The sequence below is a fragment of the Lissotriton vulgaris genome, chromosome 12 (assembly GCF_964263255.1).
Source record: "Lissotriton vulgaris chromosome 12, aLisVul1.2, whole genome shotgun sequence".
Taxonomy (NCBI): Eukaryota; Metazoa; Chordata; class Amphibia; order Caudata; family Salamandridae; genus Lissotriton; species Lissotriton vulgaris.
This window is the reverse complement of record NC_141700.1, coordinates 294,064,879-294,090,452: the sequence shown is the minus strand read 5'-3', so window position 1 is coordinate 294,090,452 and position 25,574 is coordinate 294,064,879. Positions and strand designations below refer to the sequence as shown.

The 25,574-nt window shown below is 42.6% G+C and overlaps 1 protein-coding gene across 1 annotated transcript in view; it reads right to left on the bottom strand.

Moving 5' to 3' along the window:
* The window catches only part of LOC147673997 (polycystin-1-like protein 2), a 915,503-nt gene that overhangs the window by 642,121 nt on the left and 247,808 nt on the right, over window positions 1-25,574 (bottom strand). Inside the window, exons 13-14 of the mRNA XM_086945086.1 lie at window positions 15,780-15,921; window positions 7,742-7,936 (exon numbers count right to left, since the gene is read on the bottom strand). Coding sequence (XP_086801212.1) covers window positions 7,742-7,936; window positions 15,780-15,921 — 337 coding nt within the window. The remainder of the gene's footprint in view (window positions 1-7,741; window positions 7,937-15,779; window positions 15,922-25,574) is intronic.

Genomic DNA, 25,574 nt, shown 5'->3' with positions numbered 1-25,574 from the left:
TTCATATTGTATTGAATTCTTTACCTTTGGAATATGCTTTAGTTTTATGTTCATTATGTTGTTCCTGTAGTTTTTATTATTGTTGTTTGAAATGAGCATGTTATTTATAATGTTTAATCTAATTTTAGTTTGTGAGAAGAAAGGTGTGGTGACATCTTGGGACTTCCAGTATGCAGTCTGTTCATGATGCATTATGGAATTCCAGGGATGGCTACATCCCAAAACGGTCACTTCACTTGTACCTCTAATAAGACAGAACTGTTCTACTAAATAAAAGCTATTTGGGTCAACTGCTATTCGATGCAGTGTGCCTCCACACCACGAGATCTCATGACAGGTCAGAAGTTAATCCTGATTTTAACAGTAGCAGAGGTTACTGGACAAACAGTGATTATGAATAGTGCATGAATGCATGTCCTAGTTCCTCTTATAGCACAGTTTTCACCTGGAAAATCCTGACAAAAAGTGTGGAAGGAAAAATACCATGAATGGGGGAAAACATTGCTGTGCTCCTACATCATTGGAGGTCAAGTCAGTGAAACTAAATTAACATATTAAACAAATGAGATTATTTGGGGGTTAATATCTTTGTACATTATACTGAAATCTGAGGCTAAGCCTCCTGTTGTACTTTTCCATTATTTTAAATTGTTATGTATAGACAAGAAAGGGGGGCGTGGCCTGAGCAATGGCTGAGAAAGCCTCATCTTTGGTGAGCTCCCGCCGGAGTCATTTATCCGTCAGTAATCCTACCATTTCCAATGGAAATCTACATCCCCAAGTGGTACGGGAGAGATGTGACCTGTGGTTGATTACCTGGTAGCCACTTTGGCACTGATCTGCCGGCTGAGATGGATCAGGATAGGCATCTTCCCCAGCGGTCGGCTGTCAAGATGGCGCCCACCCTGCAGTGAAAACAGTGGAGTAACTGCACATCGCGACCCTGGAGGAAGAGAAGTGGTGCTGCCCTAGTCGAGGAAGAGCGGTAGCCGTAAGGATTGAGCCTTGGTGCCCGGCACCCCCACTCCCATCTCACTTCCTGTACTCCTCTGTTGCAGTGCCTATACATAGGCCACATGGGGGAGAGGGGCCGCGTGGCCGAGTGCAGGGGAGGATCGGGGCTTGGACCAGGGAAGTGCGAATGGGGTCTGAGGAGGCCAGAGAAGGCCCCCAGCCCACCACTGGAACTGTGGTCTTGCCCCTGAGGCAGAGGGAAGGACTGGAGAGGGAACTGCCATGCCCTTGGAGAGGCACTGGCTCGCTGCTGAAGTCCAGATACGGCTGCACGTGTAAGAGGGGCCAAGAAGCCGGGCAAAGCGGAAAGTGCTACTGGGAGCTAGCAGTTGGGACTGGGTCTGACAGCAGAGGCCTGTAAGGGGCCTGATTATACATAGGAAAGACTGAATGCCCCTCCACCGGCCATTTGAAGGAAAATCTGCAGAGGGGAGAAACGGAATAAAAAAATAAAAAGGAAAGGAGAGCCCCGGATGGCCTGCCTGCAGACCGGAGGAACTGCAGGGGGTGGATACTGTTGAGGCCCAGGGCCCATAAGGATGAAAGGCTGACTTGTCCTGCCACCCCCGGGGCTGAGGTGACGCCTGAAGTTTCTGGCAAACATGAGGAGTAGACAGAACAGAATAAAGGGAGTGCTTAAACCTACACTACTTGCCCCATTAATGAAGCAGAGGAAACAGTCTCGTGGGCACATCACCCAAATAAGTGTGGATACGTGGAGAGATATGGGGCACCACATGATAGTGAGTGCCAAAACAGGGCAATGCTGCCAATAAAGGAGGGTCAAGAGATATCAGAAAGGAAATAAAGAGAAAGGGCTTCTGACCGCTGCTCTGTGACAAGATAAGGACGCCCGTCTCCAGGAAGAAAACCGGGCAGATGCCCAAAGCCTAATCCCAGCAGTGACGGCTCGGACACCTTGGGCTCAGTTGGGTGCCTCTGTAACAAAACAGAGATACTCCCCGTTTCAATGGTCCAAGTGGATCATATAGGAAATTGGTGCTCATGTAACATACGCAGATACACAAATATCCTGTGCCTGCATTGAAAATACCCCAAGCGACAAGATGACTAAGGTAAAGACCCAAAGCCACCTCACCAGAGAAAGCTAGACAATTTCACGAAGGTCATGAACACACAGTCAGAAACTGCGGAGACTACACCTTCCCGACCAGATATCGTGGTTTTGCTCCAAGCGATCCAGACTAAAAGGGAAGCCTTGGAAAAGAATGTCAGGGAGGTGTGACTTGTACGCCAGGACCCTCGCAAGAAGTCAGAAAGGGTGACAAGGATCGAATCACTTGGTCTCGGAGGTGGAAGACACTGTCCGTGATCTTCAAAAGGGGTTGTCGGACCTCCGCAATACTAACGTGGATGTCATATGGCATCTGGAGGATACAGAAAACAGAGCACGAAGAAATAACCTGCCTTCGTCTGCTTTCCTGAAGAGGTAAAGGGAACTAAAGTACCCCTGTTCCTGTCAACTTGGCTGAAAGACGTCATCGCCCCACACACTTTTCCACTTGCTTTGTTATAGAACGAGCACATAGGGCGCTGAACGTGAGGCCACCTCCCGGAGCACTCCCCAGAATGATAATAGCAAAAATTCCTCAATTTCTTGTACAGGGATATGATACTACGAGAAGTGTGCAAAAAAGGCAAATTCAGACATGAAATCACAAAGATAATGGTATTTTGGTCTATTGTAGAGAAGTCAGGCACCAGAGATGCTTATTTGACTCAGCCAAGGCAAAACGTAGAGCCCTCCTACTACAATACATGATTCTCTTCCCCGGGAAGCTAGAAGTTATATACTCGGGAAAGACGCATTTCTTCCAGACGCCTGAGGAAGATTGGGTCTGGGTAGAGAAAAGACCGATCCTCCTCTCCAAAAAGCCATTAGAGCCAGCGCATTACCCTGCGCAACTCTTATTAGACAGATCTTAAACCTCGAAATGACGGAAGCATGGCAGAAACTGGAGCCTGGGTCATGTAAGGGAAGGAATGCCCTATGTCCTGAAGGACAACTCCAGGTTTAAGAGGCGAATGGTGAAGAAAGACACTCATAGTGATGGTTGGCAATGCAACTGGAACTACCTGTCTTGAGACCCACTCAGACCTGGAAGAGTCTGGAATGTCCTCAGGGCCCGAGAGCATACACCCCCTGGCAGCCAAAATCACTGCCATAGAGCAAGACACAGAGACTGACTTTCAATTACCACTAGGTACAACGATGGACTTGAAGGTGAACGAAAATGAAACAGGCAACAAGGCACCGGTAGGAGGACCACCCAATACCTGAGATGTTCTACAGGCAACCCCATCACAAAGAACTGAGAAGATACATCAGTGAAATCTGTTCTATGATTTAATTGTTAATAGGAACCACATTGTTGGAAGATGTCTAGTTCCTTCGGGGGTGCACGATAGACCTCTCTATCTTCTCTGGCACACTGCTGTTTCTCTTGGGAAAGGTGGTATGATGTTGAGGGGAGGTTGTGGGGGACAGGGAGATCGATTGGTTGGGGTATAAATGCGTTGGGGTTCTATTACTGTTTTTTGTTTGTCGCATGGGATGCATTAGGACACAGATTACAGAGGGCACAGATACATTCCAAGACCTCAACATATGAGGGCAAATGTTTGACATACTATCTTCTATGGCTTAAGATACGTCGAATATAGGGAATACTCTTACAGTATTGACGTGGAACGTCAATGGCTTGGGAGACAAACTCAATAGAGGTCTAGTAATACAATACATTAAGAGACACCATCCTGACGTGATAATGCTCCAAGAGACACATCTGCAGGGGACCCATTGTGGATTTCTGAGCCAAGGAGCCTACAGGATGTTGGTTCGTGGTGGTTATGCCACCGGCTCACGCGGAGTGGCTATACTGATCACGAAATCCCCCCCATCATGATGATGCGCCACTGGATAGATCCCATGGGTAGAAATGAGGGTGTCATGGGTCAATGGGCCAGAAAATTGGTCGTTTTGATATGCGTATATGCATCACTGAGGCTCCAGGCACCTACACTGGAAAAAGTTGTAGATATCCTACTAGAGACACCCTCCTCCTTTCACATGATTGGAGGTGACTTCAATGATGTTATGAACCTATCGGTGGACCGCTCAGGGGTAGGTGCAGAACCAAGGGGCACAAATTGCTCACTGGCCTATGGAGATACTGTCACCTCGAGGCATGTCATTACTCATAGCACTCTGGTGCGTATAACATATACTCTAGGCTGGACTCCATTTTTGTCCCCAGGGACAAAATGAAAAAGGTTGGGCAAGTGGAGTCCCTCGCCAGGGAACTGTCAGACCATTCCCCTCTGCTAATACAGTAGGGGATGAGGAGAAACAACCGACGCCCAGAACGGTGCCTTAATGCATGGGATCTCCAGGAGGGCAAAGTGCTCAGAGGTATTAATGTTAGATACGGAGGTCTACTTCAATAAAAATGAGGTCTCAGTTACATCTGAAGTAACAGTATGGGAGGCTTACAACACCATCCTGCAGGGCATAGCCCAAAAACGGATTGTCTGGGAGAAAAATAATATGTTTGAACAGTTAGAGCAACTAGAACAGAATACTCTGGCCCTTGAGAGATGGATTATAAGAGCTGGAGACCCTGGGCTCACGTGATGGCTAGACATTCTGTGGCAAGAATATAAACATTTGGCCATGGATAACTTAAAAAAAGAGACTGGCCATATTACACCGACTCTACGAGGTCGGAGACCGGGCAGGGAAACTGCTGGCATGGCTTCACAAGAAAGAGACACAGGCCAGGTGGGTCCAGGAGGTCAGGGATAACCAGGGGAGAACCCATGTCATGGACACTTGGATTGACTCAGTGTTTGCCGACTAATATGAAAGCGTCAATGAAGCACACCCCTTGAGAAATAATGCTAAGATAGTCCGATACTTGGAGAGCATACCGACCTCAGCTGTGAGTGGTGAGGGAATGGCAGAATTAGAAACCGACCAGACACTAATAGAAGTTCAGAACGCAGTAGCTTAATTGATAACTGGCAAAACCCCTGACCCAAATGGCCTACTGGCTGGGCTATATAAGAGATGCATAGAGCTGCTGGGGCCACGCCACTGCGCCTTTTTCACGACACACAGAGGGAAAAAATTCTACCTACAGACCTGTGGTCTGCTGCAATTGTAGTGATACACAAAGAGGGCAAACCATGAGACTGATTCGACTCCTATCGCTCCATCTCCCCTTTAAACACTGAAGTGAAAATCCTAGGCATGATGCTAGCAACACAACTTCTAAAGCACATAACTACCCTGGTGCATGACAATCAGTCGGGGTTCATGCCTGGCCACGACACTAGATTTAACCTGCGTAGAACACACAACTGGTTGATGAGGGTCAGGGACCACCCCACACCACGTGTATTTTTCTCCTTAGATGTGGGAAAAGCATTCAGTGCTGTACATTGGCCGTTCCTTGACCACTTGCTCATTAAATTTGGCATTGGACCTAATTTTCGCAGCTGGGTTGCACAGCTCTACAGACCACCAGTGGCCATGGTCAGAGTGAACAGGGTGTCCTCACAGGCCTTTTCCACTGGACGGGGAACGAGGCAGGGATGCCCACTTTCCCCGCTCCTCTTCACACTTGCCCTAGTGTCACCGGCATGTGCCATCCATTGCCATCCACAAATACGAGGCTTATGAATAAACCTTACCTGTGATTGGGAAGAGAAGATCTCCCTTTATGCAGTTGATGTACTCCTTTACATCACAGAAGCAAAAAGTACTGTCCCCACCCTGTTCAACACCATAGAGGAATATGGGAGGTACTCAGGATATAGAATCAATTGACATAAATCGATGATATATGGCCCGGTGGAATACCACCGGTGTTGCACTTGTCCAGTGAACTGGGAATGGTTTCTGATGGATTCCCATACCTGTGTATATTCATCACCCAACACAGGGAAATATGCAGGCAACGAAACCTGGGTAAGGTGATAGCCAACTTTAAAAGAGATGCTGAGAGATGTAGAGACCTCTCCCTCACTCTGATGGGAAGGGCAGCTCTCTTTAAAATTATAACTTTGCCACAATTATTATATGCCCTCCAAAACATGTATCATCCATTCGTGTGGGTGCAGTTGGCTGGACCAGAGGGAGATATTCGGTCCCTACCATGGCAGGGAGGGCATCCACAAATAGTTTTAAAAACATTGCAGCGTAACCCATATAACAGCGGTATACTATTGCCAGACAGCTAGGCATATTATTGGTCTGCACACCTCTCCCCCCATCAATGAATGGATCCACAAACCATGGTACCATCCCAAATAAAGGCTGAAGAGGGAGGTGATAGGGCCCAAAAAACAACTAATATGTAAAAATTTTGGCAAGGACGGATACTCATTGTTTCCGGCAACACCGGTCACCTTAAAGGTACGGGATAAATCCACAAAAGCTATGGGCTGGACAAACTGGATCACTAAAAGAATGCCTTTATAGACGGGGGTGGTTTCAAGAACTAGGCAAGCTGAAAGGCTTTGGGATGTCGGACCGGCTAGGCATCTCCTTGCTTGGGGAAGTGATTGAAAAAGGAGATTTTAAAACCTGGCCTGTACTAAGTACAGAATATGGGCTACATAGATCCCAATTCTTTAAGTACTCACAACTATGCCGCACATAGCGATCAGAGGGAATACTGTGTCCCGGGCTCCCTGAACATGCCCCTCTTGAAGCAAGACTATCACAAGAGGAGTTGGTGGAAAAGACGATCTCCTCCATATACAAAACAATAAACCTTAGCATTCCAGATATCCTTGAGAAATTGCATGAGAGATGGGAGGGGGACATTGGAGGCCTGGAAGATGTCGACTGGGAGGCCGCACTGATGCACCCCATCAAAATGGCCATCAAAACAAGACTGTGACTGGTCCAATACAAAATCCTACACTGGATCTATTTTGATAGGGACAAACTGCATAAGATGGGGAGGGCAGACATGCCACTCTGTCTTAAACGTAGGACAGTAAATGGAAATTTATACCATACAATATGTGGTTACACCAAAATCCAATTGTATTGGAAGAAAATAGTGGGAGATTTGGGGAAGATAGTGGGGGCACCCATACTCTTAGACCCTGGTTGTATCCTACTGGGTATACCAAGCAAGGTCGACATAAATAGGGCTCAGCTGTATTTTGTGGCACTAGGCCTTGTCGTGGCATGATGGTGGGGCATGGTGGAGACTCCCACGATGAAAGAGTGGAAGAGGGGCATGAACCTCTATATGGCCGCTGAACGTACGACATATTAGTAGGGGATGCACAAATACATTTCACAAAATATGGGGCCCATGGAGACGTTTCTACAGGCTAGACCTACGAGATGACACACCAGTATCCACACCTATTAATTCCAAACATATTGATGTTATGGTTCAGGGTACACATCATCAGACTAGTTAAACATATGTCTAATGTCTTACGAACATTCAGATGGGACCTAATGTCTGAGTTATTACAACATGGAGACGTATGTAGTCACTCTACAGTTTTCGTAGGCAAGAATATTATACGGTCCATTCAGAATGTACCTCATGCAAAACAAGTTATTGTTTTTCTTTAATTATGTTCTTTTTGCAGTATCTAAGATGCAAAGTAAGACAATTGAATAATAAAAATATAAGGATAGACAAGAAAAATCAAAGACATAAAATGTACTAACTTGTTTTGGGATAGAAGCAGTAGGTCAGTGATCCGTGCTGAGAAGGACAAGGCATTGCAACACATGTCAAGCAGGAGATTTTGAAGCTTGTGAGCACTGATCCCTCCTTAGGTTGTACAACACAGACTGGAGTCTGTAGTGCAGACAGTGTGCTCACTGTATAGGGCTCCTCACCATAATCTTGGGAATTCATGGCTGAAAAGATATATCATATTAGAAGAATACATCAAGGGAAAAAATATTCTATTTTCCAAATGCAGAGCCACATTCTTCTGGAGCCTAGCAGGAACAATTTGGAAAGAGTTTCCTTCCTCCTATAAATATTTCGGGATAATTTTCTCTTGTGAAGAATCTACTCTGTACAGTCATGATAGCAATCTATGAACTTGTTTGTTTCAAGGTGGACTTGCTCCCTTTGGGAATCACATAGATGGCCTAACATAATTCCTCCTTCATTCTGGTAGGAAAATGTCTCAAACCTGATTTAGGTCTTACTCCAGGGTCAATAATCTCTTCAAAAAGGTTTGAATTGTTGGCATTATAGTCTATGGCAGGAATTTAGCCACTGCCTGTCTTACTTGAATAATTGTGAGTCTTGTATAATTTCAGACATGCATGTGTGTGATCTTAAAGAAAGCAATCATTTTTGGTGGTCTCTTTTAAACGCTCTGAATGATTTGTTCAGGGGAGAGTAAAACAGGAGATTCTTGAACTATAAATGGATGTTGCCTTAAAAAACCCTTTTGAGGAATTCTATGGGAGATTCTTGAGTGAACAATTTTGTTCATTTGAAAGCAGAGTTTCTGTTCAAGCAATGTTTCAATATACATTCTTAAATAATACCTTTGAACACTTTCTTGATTGTGGTAAATCAAAGAGATATTAAAATTTGAAATGAATACCAGCTGGCAAGTTAAGAATCTGATGATGGCTTTAAGGATAATATTGACAAAAACATATGTGGATAGAAATAAATATCAACGTGAACATGTTGCATTGACATGTATGATCTTTCATCATTTTAGAATACAATTTTTCAACCTAATATTTTTATATTTCAAGACACTTTTAGACTGTTGCTAAATGTGAAAAGTTGCAAGGTTCGTACTGCCTTGTACCGCTTTCTGAATCCAATTAGGTTTGTTGAACTGTGAAATACACAAGAATGTATATGAGCAGATATTTAAACATGCTTTTGTCATAGCTTCTTTTATTGTGAATTGGTGTAGAAGGTCTTATTTGAGATCATTTCATATTGAAGTACTTTGATATTATTGTAAAATAATGTTCAAATTCTATTTCTTGAGAATGTGTAGATCCCATTGTATACTTTCACAATGTATATGACATCTAGACTTGTAATGTCACTAAACTAGCAGGAGAGGGGTATTATTTTATATTAAACCAAAAATCTGTTTTCTATGGTATGAAAGTTAACATTCAAGTATCATCTTTTAGGCAATGTCTGGGACAAAATAATGTGTCCATGTGGCCTCCATGGTGTATATCTTCATTTAATATCACATGAGTAATACTTTTCATCTCATAACATACAAAGTATAATATGTTGCCATACCAGTGCTGTCATCACAATGTCCATGGTAATAAAACAGGAGATGTTCATGTGAGTAAACAAGATTAAAAAGATTACAAGCTCAGTTTTCCCAAATAATATTAAGTAATAATAGAAAAAATGTAAAGGGATCTGATATTATCTCCTCAGAATATGCTACTTATTACATTTATGTAAAACTCATACCAGTGTTATCTTTAAATGTATCTGAAGAACAAAACCCTGATTTAATAATGGAATGGTATGAAAGATTGTTCATGTATCTAAAGCAGTGTTTTACAAGAGCAACTACCATATGTCATTTAACTGTAAGGAAGCATGACTGGTTATGACCCTGAGGGCCGAACAGCAAGGAAAGCTTTAACTTTTGCTATTAAGGATGGGGAAAGCTAGAATATTGGAATGTAGGGCAAACTCCAAAAAGATACACAAGTTAGCCAAGCAAAATCAGAATTGTAAATACTGTGATGATTTGTTAGATGCATCCAAGGAAAATGATACAAACGTTATTCGGCATATCATAGGCCATGGAGAACATCATCAGATACAATGTGAAATTTGTATACAGTACCGGACTGCATCTACCATGATGCTTAGGGGCGACCCTGCTGGGTGGTGAAGCAGTGTGCTCCCACACCAATTTTCTACTTCACGGCTCCCTCGAACCGCTGTGGTCTGACGAGCTTGTGGAGAGGCACCTGCGCGCCTGGAGAGATACTACGTTCCAAGGATAAAGCAGCCTGCTCAGCAACCCCAAATAATGCCTAATCTCTGCTGATGACAGATAATAATCTAGAAACACGTGTCCAGAGATGGCCAGCACTAATCTGCACCCACCTGGTGAAACACTCTGAAGACTTATCAAGTGTACTCGCTTGTCGGACTGCATCTACCATAATGCTTAGGGGCGACCCTGCTGGGAGGTGAAGCAGTGTGCTCCCAAACCAATTTTCTACTTGAAGCTCCCTCGAGCCGCTGTGGGCTGACGAGCTCGTGGAGAGGCACCTGCGCGCCTGGAGAGATACTACGTTTCAAGGATAAGGCAGCCTGCTCCGCAACCCCAAATAATGCCTAATCTCTGCTGATGACAGATAATAATCTAGAATCTCGTGTCCAGAGATGGCCAGCACTAATCTGCACCCACCTGGTGAAACACTCTGAAGGCTTTGCAAGTGTACTCCCTTGTTGGACTGCCTCTACCATGATGCTTAGGGGGCGACTATGCTGGGAGGTGAAGCAGTGTGCTCCCACACCAATTTTTAGTACCAAGACTAGGTTTATTATTTTATTGATTCATATGGTGCCATATATCTGGCAGAATGCAACTGATCTAATATTACGCCATGTGAGATTTCAGATCACATTTCGCATTTGCCAATCTAATTTTCTTTGCATGATACACTGACATACATAAAAGTAAAAACAAATCCTGACAAGCCTAGATAAAATTTCAGACGATCTTTTTAGGTCTGAGCGTATTACATAGGTGTATATATAAACAAAGTGTCCAACACCATAGTATCAGGGAGTCTGATCCCCGGGACATGGCAGCGTGGAGAGATTATCACTGTATACAAAAAAAACTCTTGAACTGATCCTCAGAGTTATCATCCCACCTGCCTAATAGATAATCTGCAAAAGGTATTTTCCAAACAATTACTATATAGGCTAAACTTGTGAGTGGAGGAAAATCAAATTCTTTCCCATATTAAGGCAGTCTTTAGGCCACAGATTAGCATTGTAGAGCAGGTCTTTCGCTTTCTTCTAGTAAAATGGAAAACAGCCGATTTACCCCAAGGTAACCTCTATGTAGACTTTGTTGACTTGAGAACTGCCTTTGACCTGGTGTCACAGTGTAAACTCTGGGAACTGTTACAGAAGGGGTGGGGAGTTTCCCAGTATTGTTTACACTTTTAATTCAAATTCACATAAATAATATGCTCAGGTCTGAACGGGGGCACACAGTGAACCAACAGAGATGATTAGTGTTAATCGAGAAGTTTAGCAAGGTTGTGTATGTGGTCCAACACTATTCCTTTTATATATATAAATAAATGTTGGACTTCCTGTTGGAGTGCAAAAAAGATTCCCATGTATCACGGCCATAAGGTGCCAGCTCTTTTATTTGCAGATGACAAATGTTTGTTGTCTGAAACCCGAATGGACCTTAGAGTTTTGTTGGAAAGATTTAGCATGTTTTGAGTTGAATATGGATTGGTAATGAATGCTTCTAAATCCAAATGTATGGCCTTTAATCCTAAATCTTTGTATAAGGCCCAGATCTATACAAAAGTCTTCATTCTACAGATGGTACACACATTCAATTATTTGGGTATTCTACTGTCAGAGTTAAAAATCACAACTGACCTTAGATCGTAGATCGATATTCCTGCTTAATCTCATAAGAATCTTCCCTATTTATTGTATACTCACTATACTGGAGATGTACAGGGCTAAGAAGTCAGTGCAATACTGTACCTGCTGATCTATGGGGCTGTTGTAAGCCTGATTGGTTACTCAAGAGTGAAAATAAATTAATCAAGAAACTACTGAAGGTCTCAAAGAGGGCCCTACTGTCCTAATATGATCAGACAGTGCATTAAAATGAATCTCTCACCTTATGAACTTGAAGTCTTTAATCTTTTGGACAGTAAAATAACTTTCACCCTAAAGAGTGCCCCCGCAAGATATATTACAGAGACCTTGTTCCTGGTTCTGCTATGTGAAAACCTGGCATAAGAAATTAGAAAACCCTAAAATGGCTCCAACGTTGTAAAGGCATGCATGATACTTGCATGCCGTTTCTGGTCGATTGTTGCTCGATGGAAGTCTAAAAAATAGCTTTCTTGAATTCAAATGTGATTCCAAATTCGAAGAGTTCCTAGACTTTATTGGTCCAGCTAGCACAAGAGCACTTTATATTAGATTCAGGTTTGGTATTTTGTCTTTGGCAGTTTTTACAGTTAGGTAGTGAAATAATATGCAAAATTCCACTAGGTTTCCAGTGTGTAACACTGGCAAGGAGCGTGAAGAGCACTTGTTATTTTTTGCAGAAAATATTGCAAACCTAGAAGAAAGTGTACTATCCTCTGCAGAATCCTGGAGATTAGACACCGCAGAATAGCCCAGCGGATATGCAAAACAGAATATAATACCAGTATGGTCTTCACAGGCTCTAAGTTCCAGGAGTTTCACTTCGATTTAGAGAGACATTTTTAGTAGAAGTGTTACTGTTTTTTTATCTTATTTAATAATGCTATTCTCAGAATTGCTTTTTTATCTAATGTTAATAATTATATTAATTCAGTTTATATCAGTATTAGATATGGCAACGTATGTCGTTACTACGCATGCTTTTACAACGCATGCCTTTACCAAGCAGGTTTTACAACGCAAGTCGTTACAACGACTTGCGTTGGGGGGCGCTGGATAGTGAATAGTTTAATTTACTATTCCAACTCCAGTCCCCGTGGATAGTAGGGAAGGTTTTGGATAGTAAATTAAACTATTCCCTATCCTACAGCGCCCCCCAGTGTAAGTCGTTGTAATGACTTGCATTGTAAAAGTTGCGTGGTAAAGAAAAGGTTCGCTGTAAACGCTGTTCCCCGATATGGCAGTTAGCCTGGTAGGTTTTATAGCTAGGTGGTCAAATAATATGAACAAGTTAACTAGGTGACCTGCCTGTAACACTCGTGAACAGAGTGAGGAGCATTTCTTCACGTTATGAGGTCTCACAGCCTGCGTGGCTTACTAAAGCGAAATATTTAGCATAATTGTTATCATTGGAATCATGTAGATATTTGATTGCAAACATGCAATTGATTGAATGTTTATATATAAATTAAGCTGTGCTGTTGTTGGTGCATTATTTGATTCTATTGAACAAATACCTAAAATAAATTAAATAAATAAATAAATAAATCAACAGCCTTTCAAGGATGGCGCAATGTGTGCAGATAGGAGATCTGCTATCTGCACATGTCATCAAACCCACACAAGGAAGGGAAGGGAGGGGTTGAGTCAGTTGAGTTGGAGCAGGACCTCTGAGATGTGACCTGTGTTTCCAGATGGAATTTCGAGCGTATAAGGCATGTAGCAGGTTAAAGTTCAGAAAGCTATATTTCATACGAAAGATAAGGGAGGCTTAGATCTCTTAGGGCTGTCTGGGGTTCATTTTCTCAATAAACTACTCTTGCGTAGATCAAATAATGCATTGAATCCTGGAATAGGGCAGCTAATGAGCAGTGTTGGAGGACTTCACAGGCGTCTGGTTATGGACACGTTTCTTCTCACGAACCTGTGAAAAAGTAAGGTATCATCCATTCTTCGAGCTATTCATGCTGCTGGTTTACGACACAAGTTTCTGTTGAGCCCATCTTCTTATCGATGAAACTTTAGTGTTTTGGCTGACACTGTCTTATGTACCTGATGAAGAACAAATTTGGAGAGGACTACTTTTCCAATAGAAGTAGGTAGCAGTTTTCAAGTACTCTGTTGTGAAATCAGTGAAAGGTTATAAGGAAATCCAAAGAAAAGGGAAATCCTCATATCTCCTTCCAGAAGAGTGATATTAAATGTCCAGATAATGCAAGTGTATTGGAGGTATATATACTCCCTGACACTAATAGACATAATCACTCATGCATTGATAAAATGTGTAGTTACTGTTCAACGCCTGCACTGGTTCAATGATATGTAGAAATCACCACACACACCATCTGTCTAGATGCTAAAACACCATGGATCACCGAAGCACTCCAGTGATATAGTGGGAAATATATCACTTCTCTGGTGAGGAGATGGAGTGGTTCAGGTCAGATCCCCAAAGCTATGCCATAGATGGAGTTTCTGGCAAAGACGGGATTTAGTGGTATCTTTCACGGTTTGTGATGCACATGGAGCTATTTTAAATGTGAAGTCTTTGGACCTCAAGTGGTGTGGTTACACAGACTACCTCAATCAAAGCTTCTTAGGGTATTGCACTTTAACTAAACTCTTAAGATTCTAATTATTGATCCCACTTACCAAACTGGGAATAAATCTGCCACAGTCCCCTGCTATTTCAAAAAAGCCTAATTGGAATATTGGAAGTTACATTGACTATTATCACCTTATATCAGTAGTACTTAACCTTTTGACTTCTGTGGACCCCATTAAATCACTACCGGAAGCCCTTTGATTTGAACCTAAAACCAATATCTAAAAATTAAGAAATAAGTATAAACAAACAAATATACAATTTATGAAATATTTAACTCACACAGAAAATTAAATACACAAAGGCGATATTTCACATTTAATGTGAAGGTTGGGGCTCTCCAAAATGTAGTTTTATTTCTAATAGACGAACTGATATGTGAAACTCCAGCTTATCACTTCGTCTGTTTTTGCTCCTAATGCCCGCTCTCTTTTCGTCAGTGCATACCAGCTTTTCGGGCATCCATGTTAGATTCATTTTGCTATATTTGCGCTACTCCTATGAATCTTCGTAAGGATACCAGCTTTATTTTCAGGCACAATTTTAAAATACTTTGGGGCAGATTTACAAGCCCCTTGCGCCTCTTTTACGCTGCTGTTGCGTCACTTTTGTGACGCAGCGGCGGCGCAAAAGATGCGCCATGGTGTGGGGTATTTACAATGTGACGCATCTCCCAGATGTAAATGCGGCGCATCCAGGGTGACGGAGCTGCGGCGCACAATTACTGGCGCATCCCTGCTGATATGCAGGGATGCGCCAGTAATTGTAAATCTGCCCCTCTGACCGTCACAAAGCATTTTGAAATTTTAAATTTTCCTTTTTTAGGCATTTATACTTTATTACTTTATGAATATTATTTCGTTTTCTGAACAATTGGGGGCCACCAGCTTCGGCATCTTGGACCTCCATAGATCTATGGACTCCAGGTTACATCTGCTGCTTGATGGCATTCCGGACTCTTAAGGCCCGACTCACAAAGGTTTTTGGATTTCAAAGTTGTGCACAAAAAAAGCTATTTCTGATTCGAAAGTCCACAACCTAGTTAATGGAATTTTCGAAGTGCAAATCACTCTGGCTAGGTCGGAAGAACTGCTAGAATGGTAAATTTCCCATTGTTGTGAGATTAGTGTTAGGGATGGGAAAGTGGGTGCTGTAGGGCAAGTGGCTGCAAAATGCAATTAACACCCACAAACCCCTCCCATGCATACGTTGAAACGTTTGAAAATCTATGTCGTTTCCAGCAGTTTTTGAGGGATTCTTAGTGAAACGTGTAACAATTTAGGAGTAATTTTCGACGTTTCCATGCTACCCTAAAGATTATTTTGTTTGACTTTAATTGACAATATTCCTAAATATATTTTAAGAAAAATCAGTCTGTACTTCAAGAACATATGCTTGCCCTGAGAGAGTTTTGCAAAAACAATATTTCACTACTTTACCAATTTAATTGCACACTCGGCCGGAATCAGAAAGCAGTGAGCACACACCTGTCACTCGGATGCGAAACGCCGCTTCCTGACTCTTCAGAAAAGAGCTGTTTAACGTTAGGAAGGGAGAATTCCTTTCCAGCAAAGTCAGCGAACTCTGTCTGAAACCCTGCAGGCTGCAAACTGCTGGGAGGGAAGAAACCTGCAAAATACACAGAACAGCAGGGAAGAGTTACCACAAGAGGATGAAGGCGCATAAAATGCATCGGTATGGCCTGCAATTAGAGATTATCAGAGTCTGAGACCTAGTAAAGAGCGAAAATCATCATTTCATTCAGAGCAGAAGTTTCACACTTCACTGGTTTGCTCTTCACTGCTAAATATAGTGCATTTAAAAGCCCATTTCAGATATTCAAAACAGTCATCCACTACCTTGATAAATGCAAAATCAGAGGGCGTGACATCTCAGAGAATAATTAAATACATGCTCTTTGTGAAGAAAAAAATATTACAGTAACTTTCCCTTTACTAGATTATACACTTTGTGAATCAATAAATGATACAATCCTAAATATTACTTAAACTGTGCGGGAATGGATTGACCAAGCGCGCCTTATGGATTTCAAATATTTCTGGATTTTCCAATAATTTAATCTCACCATTGGATCGTATCCTAAGGCTGTTGCCTTACTTGGCATAGCAAAGGTCCTTCCATAATCCTGTTATATTTAATCTTACAACAAAAGAGTGCCTCAAAACAGGTCCATAGGTTACCAAGGTAAGGTACGCCACTAAATAACAGGGCTTTTGTACGATTATGTTGCACCAGTCTGTCTGGGTTCCTGACCTGTATCTGAGTGGTATGTGCCCTCTGCAATGGAAGGGAAGAGTAGCAGCATACAGTAGCAGCTGGCAGGGAACAGGGGCAGGGGAGAAGGGAACAAAATGGAATAAATAGAAAACTCCTCCGTCCTCACAGGCAGCGGCCGCCGTCTCTCCTCCGTTTCTTCGACCCCGAAGCAGGAAGCACCTGGTCTCCCAGGCTCCCCAAACCTCTTCGATGTATCGGACGGGCCCATGGTGGGCATATGTGGAGGACAGCAGGGGGGGGGGGCGTCCAAACTGCACTCGCGTCAATTTTTTCAGCACCGAATGGGGAATTCCAGCTGCAGCAAAGCGGTGAAACCAATCACAATGCTGCAATGCAGCATTGTGATTGGTCTGAGCACTGTGGTTTGGCACTCAGACGGGGACAGGGAGCATGGGCATGTTCCACACCAGGCTGTGTAATGCAGCCTGGTGGGGAACAAGCTAAGTGCGCATGACTGTTTGCCCGTTTCTAAGAAGTCAAGTGCATTTAGTGTGCACAAACCACTCCTGCCCCTGTGCCACCAGCCCCTCCTGCTCTATGCCAGCCTAACACTACAAAAAATAAAGTGATAATAACTACATTATTATCGCTACATTTTTCCTGCTCTTAAAGCAGTGAGTCGTGGCTGCTTCGACTTAGCGGAGGAGACGGAGCCGCCCCTGGAGGTGCACTTTTCAATGGTGCAGTTGGTACAGTGGCGCCGGGCCAAGAGTTGTGAGGGGTCCATTGAACCCTGGTTATAGATATATTTACAACTTAGCAGGGGAATAGAGTGCCAAGTAACATGCTTGCATTACCCCACATAACACCCCTGGGCTTTCTAGATATATAATGAGGCTATACTCAGCAGGCGGTGGTGGCAAAAGAGGAACATAATGCAGGCCAACCAGTATCTTAAGTTCCTTCTCATTGTTTGATAGTTGAGTGTAGGAGAGTATGGCTCCCATGAGGTGAGAGGTGTATTGCTCCCAGAAAGTGGACAAAGGGCTTTGGGTGTGGGGGGAGTAGTTTCCCTTGACAGGATGACCTGAATGTCCCTCCTGAGCTACAAAGGATACCTACCTGGTCACTGGCAAATGAAGCTCATACCGAGGCCTGCCTTCATTTGTCTCTTTAGTGAGGCTGGCTCTTAACCCAGTGGAGGAACTGACCAGTACTGGTTTAAGGGATTGACAAAAGATTGAACTCCACCCACAGGCTGGCACTGGACATACATGTGAACCCCACGTAGCTCTTCTCAGAACACTCCTGGACCAGTGAAGAATAAGAAGACGAACTGCCCTGCTGTCTAAACAACATTAGGGACGACTGGACTTGCTATCCTTATGCTCAGGACTCCAGAAGTGACCACAAGAGTCAGTTGTCTAACCTCCAGAGCCCTATTTTCCTGCACCTTCCCAGCTCATAAGTTCCAATTGCACCTGCCCTAGACGCTTCTGCTGGCCTCTGTTGGAGTGAGTTTTAACCTGGCAAGCATTGACTCCAGGGCTATCTCCAGGGTAAAGGAGGCATTTCAGGGTAAAGGAGGCATTTCAGTATTGGCATGGCAGAGCCCACACAGCGGCCTTTATAATTTGCTTGTAAACTGCACTTATAATTCAATCAATTTGATACAGGGTCGTGGTCCTGGTTTCCGAATGGGAACCTCTGGTTTTATTTAACACAGCTACGATTCAGTCTATTACACCTGAAAGTTGCTTTTCCTAGAAATATAGTCTGGGGAGAACCACTGTCTAGATGTCTGTGCAATATCACTGCCACTCAAAGCACATTGCACTTTATTGTATTTTGCACTCTGTATGCTCATGTTAGGAAGCGATATCTGTGCCCTATTTTTTTCTCTTTTAATACAAACTTCCATAAGGAGACTTTTGAGCAGTTGCAAAGGCTGGAGAATGAAGAATATTAGCATGGCAGTGGGAAATGTTGTCTGCCTTTTACAGGGAGTTAGAAAAACATATGGCTCAAGATAACTACCACACCCATATCTTATTTGAATGTTAGGATCTGACCTCATTTAAAAAAAATTGTAAATGTTTTAATCTTTAGTCTGAGACCATCATCCCCTTTTATATATGTTTTATGCAACCTTTCATTGATAAGCACCCTATGTTTTGTCTTCCTTGAAACTAACTGTTTTATCCCTGGATGTGTCTTGAACCTTGAAATGCTGCTTCATTTATTTATGAAATATTTTTACTATCTGTACTTTTATGGCTGAAATTGGGTGAGTTTTTGTAACTGTGACTGACTGTGAGTCGTAACCCCCAAGTAATACTCCTCAATTCCTGGACCCTTTATTGGTATTTAAGTGTATTCCTCCTGTTTTTTCTGCCTATACAACTGATGGGGCCAAGGGTCAATATCAAAGCCAGAACCGTCAATGTCAAATTGCAGGTTCTTCTTTGACCGCTTAGCTCTTTCCCGCTTTGGTCGACGAGTGCACAAGGACACTTGCCCTCAGAGACCTGCCATTGCTGAGCTCCACCTCAGATCCAGCTTGCAGACTGCCCTGCTGATGACTTGTCTAGGATGGCGTTTTCTTTATAAAAGTTTCTAAGTCAAAAGGTAAACTTCCATGAAGACGAACCAGGTCCATGTGTCTGACCGGTGATCCATCATGGTCGGCTTTAACTTCTGAGTTTGGCATGGTCCACCGCAGGCTGGCAACTTGGGCTTTTTGCCGCTATTTGTAAATCAAACTTTAAAAAGTCCTATCTCTGATTCTACTTATTGGGATTTTGTTGTTTTGGTGTCATTTTATAAATTAAGATATTCTCTATTTGTCTAAACTGGTTTAAGAGTTTCCTCATTATGTTTTCACTTCATTGCTCAAGCATTATTGCATAAATACTTTGCACATTTCCTCTGCATTAAGCGCGTTGTGACAATCTACCAGAGGGTTAAGTATAAGCTTAATTAGTGACTTCCGTGTTTCGCCTTGACAAGGATTGAGACTATTATGTGAAGAAAGTTATCATCCCCTCCAAATGATACTCTAATTTCCCACAGTTTTCAGCTCAGAGTATGCTCAGATATCTTGGCTACCTGAAAATCAGGGAACTGTCATCTGCATTCAAGAGGTATTGAGGTTTTGTTCAGATTCAATCAATACCCTGAGGTGCTGCCAAATTCAGACACAGTTTGTTCTTTGAACAGGCAAGGCCCATGCTGAATTGGTGTAGGAGATGGCTCTGGGCTTAGCCTAAGCTGCATGTTTACCAGGAAGGCACTACCCTTTTATTGTTTTGATAATCATACCCATAAGAAGCCTTCTGAAGAGTACTTTCAAACATGAAGTGATGGAGTTAAGAGGCAAACCAGTCAACATCACTGGAGAGAACCCAGGAAGCCTGAAAGGAGACAAGGAGTTGAAAAAAACACACCCTGAGTTGGGCTTTTGATAATATGGGTAGGAGGCTAGGCGTTTAGTATGCACTCATCAGTACATTGAAACTGGCTGCCAACAGCACCCTCCAGTCCACACAGGCTCAGTTATTACATTGTTATGGTACAAGGTTTTATATAAAATATTTTCATTACTTGCATGGTCAATGAGGAACATCCACCCTTGCCTTGAATTGAAATATTTACTGGTTATGTATATACAAAAATCATCAGGAGCACACTGGTACTCCAATTAAGGTAAAAGAAAACTGCTCAAGTATTAAATGGATTGTTCCCTAGAGTGAAAAAATGTTTATTAAATGGACTACATCAATAGAAATGAGAAGTAAGCATAATGCAAGCGGTGTAAGTTATGCACACTATCTCAGTGGTTCATGTCGGAAAAAATAGTTAATTCAATATCTCTAAGGAACTATTCCTTTACAAATTTAAAGTGATGATGTGTTTAAAGTGGCCTGCACCGTTGATCAATAGGTAGATTCAGGCAATAGCAAAGCTGCTTACTTCCTGTTTGGCTACTGATAATCGCTATGAAGGCAAATCATTTGCTCAAAATAGAAAAATACAGGTATAACACTGATACAAAAACTTGCTACTCAGTACAAGTTATATTCAGGAAAATATCCCAATGTGCACACGTGTCTAAACAAGAGGGTATTAGTCAAACCAACCGTTCTACATCCTTAATTTATTCATTATCCCTGTGTTCACTAATCAGCAGTGATAGAAACAAAGAAAGCCTGATCCCTCATTCATAGTCCAGCTATATATTCGCTCATTGATTTGTGTATATATGAGCTTGAAAAAAAAGTCTCTATGCAAGTCACAACATCCTTATCCAGAACATCATTTATAAGCTTTGTCTATCAACAAAGTATCCAATAATGCAATTACTCATTGAGAGGTCTAAAACATAAATGGTGAGTTTTTTTGGGACTTGTGTATTAAATGGACTCTTTGCCAAAATCAATGCACCCTATGCTTTATAAATCTCAGTCTGAGATTGGTCGGCAGTGCCATAGGAGAGTAATCAGTTTGCATTATTTTGTTCTCATTGTTATTCATTTCAGGGCTTCATTGGAAGACTACCATTGGTACACCATTAATAAACAGACACCTACATGTTTTCCATGCTAGTTCACAGTGATTAAGGAGAATCAATAATTCATATTGGGTGGGATCCTCTTAAGGCTGTTAGTTAAAAGTTGATTACGGTCAGAGAATGGCCAGAATTTCAATGATACTTCTCAATGTAATTAGTGATGCAATGTTAGCGCTGGAAGCCACTTTGTTTCGGGGATCTGGATTGTAACCATACACCTGTTTCCCCTTTTTCCCTATGTTCTCAGCACCCCGGCCCCTCGCCATCCTTTTTGTTGATTTTGTATATTTCTGCACTTTAAACTTTTTTGTTTGTTCACCACTGTATGCTGTGTAAAGCACCCTGATACCCTCAAGGGTCAAGTTCGCTCTCTATAAAACACACAAATAAATAAATAATAAATAAATAGGAGATTGATCCTGGGCTAGAAGCCGACCATCTAAGAGACACACACTTAAGAAGTTCTATATCTGTGACAAGAGCCCTTGCATGAATTAAACGCCTACTGTCTCCTCATTAAATGTTATACTATTAAAAGGAGCTATCAGTCAAGTCTGGCATAAACTATGAGTGAAACGTCCTAGATATGAACCAAGGCCTAGATGAAATGTACTTGTTGGCCAGCTCTCACTTGTGTGAACATTGAAACTGTGGGTATGACATTGGTGTTGTATGCCCCTTCCAAATTGATAAGTTGTCTCTTTGTTGAGCTGAGATCCTTTTAAGCAGTCATATTCCAAGAATTTCTTTTTGGAAAGCAAATGGGTTAAATATTCTCTCACAAGGGTCTCGGGAGAACAAAGTGTATTTTTTATTTCACTGTCCTAGAATTTACTCTATCTCACAACATAAAACATACTTCCATCTTTTCATTTACAAAGAATAGCAGACAGCCAAAATTACCTCTTTAGCTTCGGGCCAATGGGCATGAAGAAGACTTAATAAATGTCCCCAGCCTGACCTCTCGCTCATAGATCACAGCATATATCCAGTTTCTCCCACTAGGGAACAGCATTGCAGCGAATGCCATAATGTTGCATATATGTGTCACCAACAGCTTCTTAAAACCGAATGAGGATTTATTTATACCAGATTCACAATGCAGCAACAATACTCTTAGATTGGTCAGGTACATCAAAGAAAAGAATCAGAAATCAATTAAATGTTCCAATTGCTATTAAATTTCACATCATCATAGGAGGACTCTCAATGATGTACCATTAAGAAACAGACACTTCAATCGCATTCACATTTTTTTTTAATTAAAGGGAATCAATACCTCATATTGGGTGGGGCGGGGGTCTACTGAAGCCTGTTAGTTCAGAGTTGACCAAAGAATGTGTTTGAGTGAAGAAGAGACCTCATGAACTTGTAGGGTACCAGCCACTGGATTTAACTCCCCTTTCCAGCATGAATCTAATTGTTTTTTTTTATTGAAGACACCATCATCAGAGAGGATCATGGGAGCTCCCAGGAGAGGGTTGTTGTTTCAAAGTGACCCCTGTTGGGTGGTCACCTTCATTTTAATTTTTTAGGGAAACAACTGTGGCAGGCTTGACCTCTAACACTGGGGCGCTGCCATCCAGTGCCCAGTGTATAATGCATTACCTATAATGCAGGCCAAAATTGGCTTAAAACCTGATTAGCATATTTACTTTTTCTATAACGGCAAAGTATGTGAAACAGAAATTCACCTTTTGCACTGAAAAGTAAGTGCCACTTGCAGACTACGCAAAACCAAAGGCACCTATTGTGCCATGCAAATGGTGGAAATGAAAACATGACTTCAGATCTAGTCTGCATAGCCAGACAGCAACAGCTTGAACCCAGCTGCCCAGACCTGTCAAAATCATCCTACTGAACAGTGGAAAACCCAATTCAAATATTAAGTCACCCCTAAGCACATCTTGTTGTCCATAAGGTAGATTGCATATTATTTAAGAGTGAAACTTGAGTAACATTAGAAATGGCACGTTCCTCCAGTGGCAAAATTATATTGTCACTAGTCAGGCTGTAGTTGGCAAATAGGAAAGTCAAAGTAGAGATTACACACTCCAATCTATGACGCTTGACCTGTACCAGCTACAGATTCCATTCAAAGTCTCATGTTTATCGTTTAATAAAAATCCAAATTAATGGTAACGTCTGAATTTTATAAAATATATTGAAAATGTACATTTTAGAAAGTTACATTTAACCTACCTGAAGCTGCTGGAGACTCACTTGCATAAGCCCTCCAGCAGCTACCTAGTCTGTACATGGCCTAAATTAGGTGTGAAAGAGGTCTGAAACTTTCCTACAGTTGCTTCTTGTGTAACACTGGGGGTGTTATGCAGAAGCACCAAGAAGGCTGATTAATCATCTTTGAAACAACAGCACAGCTTTTTGAGTTTTAAGAAATAGATGACCATTATCATGTTTAAAATTAGGTTAACTTAGATCTCTTTCCATTTCTATGTACTGCAAAGGTGGTTTGCTTTAATTACTATCTTATTACCATGTTTGGAAATAATTCTGTGTGAAACATACACCTAAAAAGTTATTGTATGTAACCATTCATTATCTTCCATTAAGCCATTCTTCTACACATTATGGGCCCGATGTAGGTAGGGCGTTACCGATCGGTAACGGCCGAAAATACCGATTTTTGGCCCTTACCGATCGGTAAACAGCCATCGAGATGTAGGGAACAAAAAACATAAAGAATCGGAGTGAAAACCGAATCGGAATGAGTACCGAATGGGAAAGAATCCGATACGTACATACCGAAAATCGGATATGTAACGAATCGGAAAAACACCGAATCGGATGCAAACACCGAATCGGTCCATGTACCGAATCGGTAGTGACACCGATTCGGAAATTCACCGATTCGGTCCATGTACCGAATCGGTAGTGACACCGATTCGGAAAATCACCGATTCGGTCCATGTACCGAATCGTTAGTGACACCGATTCGGAAATTCACCGATTCGGTCCATGTACCGAATCGGTAGATAGACCGATTCGGACATGAGCCGAATCGGAAAACATGCCGAATTGTATGAATCGCCGATCGGGAAATTCCCCGATTCCGACAGATGGGGAGATGTAGGGAGGCACAGAAACACCGAAATCGGCTCAAAATCGGTAGAATTCCCTCGGTATTTACCATGGATTGCAATCAGGTGGTAACCAACTCCAACCCATATAAACAGGCCCAAAATGCATTGCAACATGCAGGATGGCAGCTTTCTATGTCATTGCGAGGCGGCTACGGCTACAGCAGGAAGGACAGAGGGAATGGCTAAGAAATGAACAGGTCTACAGACAGAGGATAACCCTGTTCATGCTCACAGAGGCAGAGATACTACAGAGATACAGGCTGGACTCTGACACCATACTTGAGCTCATCAGGGATCTCAAGCCATTCTTGGACCACCACACCCCAAGGGCACACGCCATCCCTGCGCACATCCAGGTGCTATGCAGCCTACACCTGCTAGCGTCTGGCAGCTATCAAAGTGGAGTAGCAGCAGCAGGAGGGGTGAGCCAGAGCAGCCTGTCAAGGTTCTTCCACACATTCCTTGACGCCATGATACACAGGATGGACCAATACATCTCTTTCCCTGCAACCCACGCAGAACTGCTACAAACCAAAGCTGACTTCTACCAGATGGCACAATTTCCCCAAATCATCGGTTGCATAGATGGCACGCACATTCCGATTTGCCCACCAGCGGACACCGAATACATATACCGCAATCGCAAGTCTACACACACCATCAACGTGCAGGTGATCTGCAATGCAAAGTGCACCATCACAGACCTGGTTGCAAAATTTCCAGGGAGTACCCATGACACATATATTTTCCAACAGAGCGGCATCTATGCACGGCTGATGGCTGGCGAATTTGGTGAAGGATACCTCCTAGGTGAGACACATCATCAGACCCCCATAACACATAGTAGCTAGGTGGAATACATGTATGCATGTGTGTAATGTAACCCCTTTCTCTTCCAGGCGACAGTGCATATGCCCTCCGCTTATTCATACTCACCCCCTACCTCAACCCCTCCACACCCAGCCAAAGGAGGTATAACCGGGCCCACATACGCACAAGGAATGTTGTCGAACGGACCTTTGGCATCTGGAAAAGTAGATTCAGATGCCTGCACAAGAGTGGAGGTGCAAGGCAGTATACCCCCATCACCTGCTGCAAGATCATAGCTGTATGTGCAATGTTACACAACCTTGCAGTGAAGAAGGGCACTGAGGTGGAGTTGTCTGACTACGAGGACCATGACGACGACGAAGCTGTGCCACTGACACAGCCAGCTGGGGTGTGTACGCCAAGTGATGGCAGATACAGACGTGAGGAGATTACTGAGAACTATTTCTGAGTGAGTACAGATGCAAAGACAGCTAAATGTTGGTTGGGAAAAAACAAATTTTAATACTGTTGCAACACAGTTACAGCACTGATGTGCAACA